The sequence below is a fragment of the Loa loa genome (genome assembly GCF_000183805.2).
Source record: "Loa loa unplaced genomic scaffold supercont3.150, whole genome shotgun sequence".
In the NCBI taxonomy this organism is placed as follows: domain Eukaryota; kingdom Metazoa; phylum Nematoda; class Chromadorea; order Rhabditida; family Onchocercidae; genus Loa; species Loa loa.
The window spans coordinates 26,842-30,408 of NW_018108330.1; the positions used below are offsets into that span (position 1 = coordinate 26,842).

At 31.2% G+C, this 3,567-nt stretch overlaps 1 protein-coding gene across 1 annotated transcript in view; it reads right to left on the reverse strand.

Moving 5' to 3' along the window:
* Window positions 1–2,754, reverse strand: part of LOAG_13647 (hypothetical protein) — a 3,077-nt gene extending 323 nt beyond the window's left edge. The window contains exons 1-4 of the mRNA XM_020448707.1: window positions 2,426–2,754; window positions 1,414–1,572; window positions 956–1,057; window positions 546–809 (exon numbers count right to left, since the gene is read on the reverse strand). Coding sequence (XP_020301171.1) covers window positions 546–809; window positions 956–1,057; window positions 1,414–1,572; window positions 2,426–2,569 — 669 coding nt within the window. The 5' untranslated portion in view covers window positions 2,570–2,754. The remainder of the gene's footprint in view (window positions 1–545; window positions 810–955; window positions 1,058–1,413; window positions 1,573–2,425) is intronic.
* Window positions 2,755–3,567: the final 813 nt, after the last annotated feature.

A 3,567-nucleotide genomic window follows, 5' to 3' on the forward strand; every position in this document is an offset into this window, starting at 1 on the left:
TTTTTTTTATTTTTTAATTTTTAATTTAATTTTTTATGTTTAAACTTTTTTATGTTTAAACTATGTTTAATTTGAAACTATGTTTTTTTGACTTCAATGAAGTTTACAGCTCTCCCTTCAAACCCCAACTACTGCACTGCTCAATTACAAGAGCTAAAAGTTGTTTAGATTTCAAAAATTTTCCAAGAGATTGTATGATTCATTATAGAGTGAAATACATTACCAAAGAATGGCACCCACTGCTTTTCAGCGATAAATTTTAACATATGCTTGCTGCATTCTCCAAAAGGTTTTCCTCTTTTTCCAGCACATTTTCCATAGTGTCGGATTCTTCTGCCTGAAAATATATTTAAGTACGGGACTTTCTCTTTTTTCTTTTTCAATGTTAATGACAAGGAACAATACGTCCATCGAGACATGACTATCTGGAAGAACTGACAAAAAGTACAACTATAAAAATCACTCTCTAAACTAACACATTATAACGTAAAGGCAAACATGCAAGTATCACATGAGTTTATGGAGCCGGTAACTGTTGGCTTTACCTCATTTCGTGCTGATTTAGCCACTCGTATCCGACGTTTGATAATCACAGTTTGACCTGGCTTAATACCTACTGCTTCTACAAACGGTCGAGGTAAATGTTGCAACTTCATACGTTTTTTCATACCAGTCAAAGGATTCGTGAACATCACAATATTCGGCATATCATCTTTTGATGGCCTTTTCTCCACTTCTTGGGTCTCCGATGACAAAGTTTTTTCCGACACACAATCTTGCGGATTTTCAGCAGTACTTTGATAGGTTTTCTATAAAATTGATGAATTCATGATGTTTTTTTATCTCTTTAGTAGATAAACCGTGTCCGACTGCAGTCCAGCACCATTGAGATACGTTTAATGATGCATAAATAACAAATCATTTTAGAATTTTGACTAAAATGAAAAAAGGTCACCTTGGATTCATCTGAAGAGGATGTAATCTTCCGTCGTTTTCGCAAAATTGATGGTTTACATACATGCAAACGTTCAGAACGCTCCGGCCGTGATACAGAGGGCTGGAATCATAAGTTTAATTTTCTATAGGTTAAAAACTAATAAAACGTGTCCACAATGTTTCTTTTTTATCCAACCCTACCTCATCGTCAATGAAGCAAACTAGCAGCTCATGGAGGATGACAGCTCATCTAAATCTCAATAAACTATAGCAGTCATCATAGACCACCTTTACTGGAAGATATTACTCGCCATAAAAAAAGTGCAATAAATGGTGTATGCCATAAATGGTGTACACCATGAATAGAGTCAATAATGATATAGTTTTAAGAATAACCCACATATCTTATTCCATAAGATAGCATAGAACTAGAAATAAGAGAAGAAAAAGAAACACAAATAGGTTCAAAACACGCACCATTTCATCGATTTCATCATCATTAGCAAGACTTTCAAGATATGTTAATGTCTTGGTAACAGGCTGTGACATCGAACGTTGTAGAAATAAATGAGGAGCAAAATCTTCATGTGATGGATCGCTGGATGGTCGACCCTGTCGAAAATGTACACTGCATACCTGTAGATCATAACAATTGATAATAAACTAACAATACATAAAATTAAGTCAGTGTTTAAAAAAAAAATGTAAAAAGCGACGTATATCATTCAATGAATGGAGTTGGTAATAATAAGCTTCTAAGAGCATCAATTATTTCGTTTGATGAAGAATGGCATTACTTGGAATGGTAAGAAACTTCATTCTATATTTCAACATTTCGGGAAGTATATTTTACAATATTGGAAGCAAGGTTCCAGCTAATTTACATTTCTGAAAGCCTTAATGAAATTTCAAGTTTTCTATTAAACAACGTGTCGCCAAAACCGCATATGATGATCTTCAACTCTGGTCGAACGAAAGTATTAGAAAACAAAAAGTTTAGCTTTATTTATCATTATTTGAATATGGACATAATTCAACTCCCGTAGTAAAAAAATAGAACCAGTAATATTACATAATATGACTTTGAAACGATACTATATGGCATAAGAAACAAAATTTTGTTAATTATAGTCTTTGGCTTGAGGTTCAAACCAAACATAAGGTTAAGTTTTGGTCTCAGTTTCAGAATTAGACTCACGTACAGCCACAGAGTTAAGTTAGACTGTAAAATTCTGATTAAAAATTAGGGTTAAAAGCTTACGCTTACATTCAACCTCAGATTTCGGATTCAGTCGTGACTAGCTAGAACGTGCAACATATTGTGATATTTCGGCTGCAAATTAACAAGATACAATAACCTATGCGAACCTGCTAATGAAAGCAATGAGTGCAGATATAAAAAGGAAGCCTAAAATAGTCTTACTAATGAGTTCACTATTTCAGCAACAGATATTCCTCAAATATAAGAATGATGAGGAAATGCACAAACTTTATCTTTGGGTGATAATTCTCGATCACCAATAGCGCATAACCATTTTACACGTTTTAAGCCTGGTTCACGTGGGATTCCGTAAAATCTCAATACTGGACCATTGGTACGTCGATACCAACCACAGAAAACACACTTTTCCATTGATTTTGAAACGAATACTTTAAATTCTCATGAACGTTAAACTATATCGACCGATTGATTGATTGATTGGATTTTATTATCATGTGATACTTTTGCCAGTGATATTCATTATGGACATATATCATACCTGAAATCACTTCACTCAGTAAACATTTTAACAACTCCAGACAACGGGGGAACAAACAACTCTAAATCCCAAATGCTGCGACAATCAGTATCAACAATATGACAATATCTCTTTCGTTTTGCGGTGGCGTTGCCGTGGTTCAATACATTCTAGGTATATTTTAAAATAGAAATCTTCTGGAGTGATCGGGAGCAACCGGGAATTCCGGACATTTGAAATATGTCTAAAAAACTCCCATTCATTAATTACTGTGACAAACCTCTTTCTTATCCCGTTTGTAAAACAATACTTTTTTCCGTATGTTAAAAACGGATTTGTTCGATAAATTTGAATTTATATTGGATTATCCATGGCAATGATGAATTTTGGATGAAATTCAACGAGATTTAATAGATAAAGCATGATACGGTTGCTTTCTCTATAGCTTTTACTTACCCATAACTTTGTAACTTTACCCACAAGTTTTTTTAGTTACCCATAGCATTGTTATTATTATTTATTACTTATTATTTATTGTTTGTTATTTATTATTTACTATTCACTATTCGTTGTTTATTGCTTACTGTTTATTGTTTATTATTTGTTATTTATTATTTGTTATTTATTATTTATTATTTATTATTTATTATTTATTATTTATTATTTATTGTTCATTATATATTATTTGTTATTCATTATTTATTACTTATTATCTATTATTTGTTATATATTGTTTATTATTTATTGTTTATTATTCATTATTTATTATTTATTACTTGTTATTTATTATTTGTACTCACAATTTGTTATTTGTCATTTATTATTTATTATTTATCATTTATATTAATTATTATCTATTAATTATTAATCATTTATTATTATTATTATTATT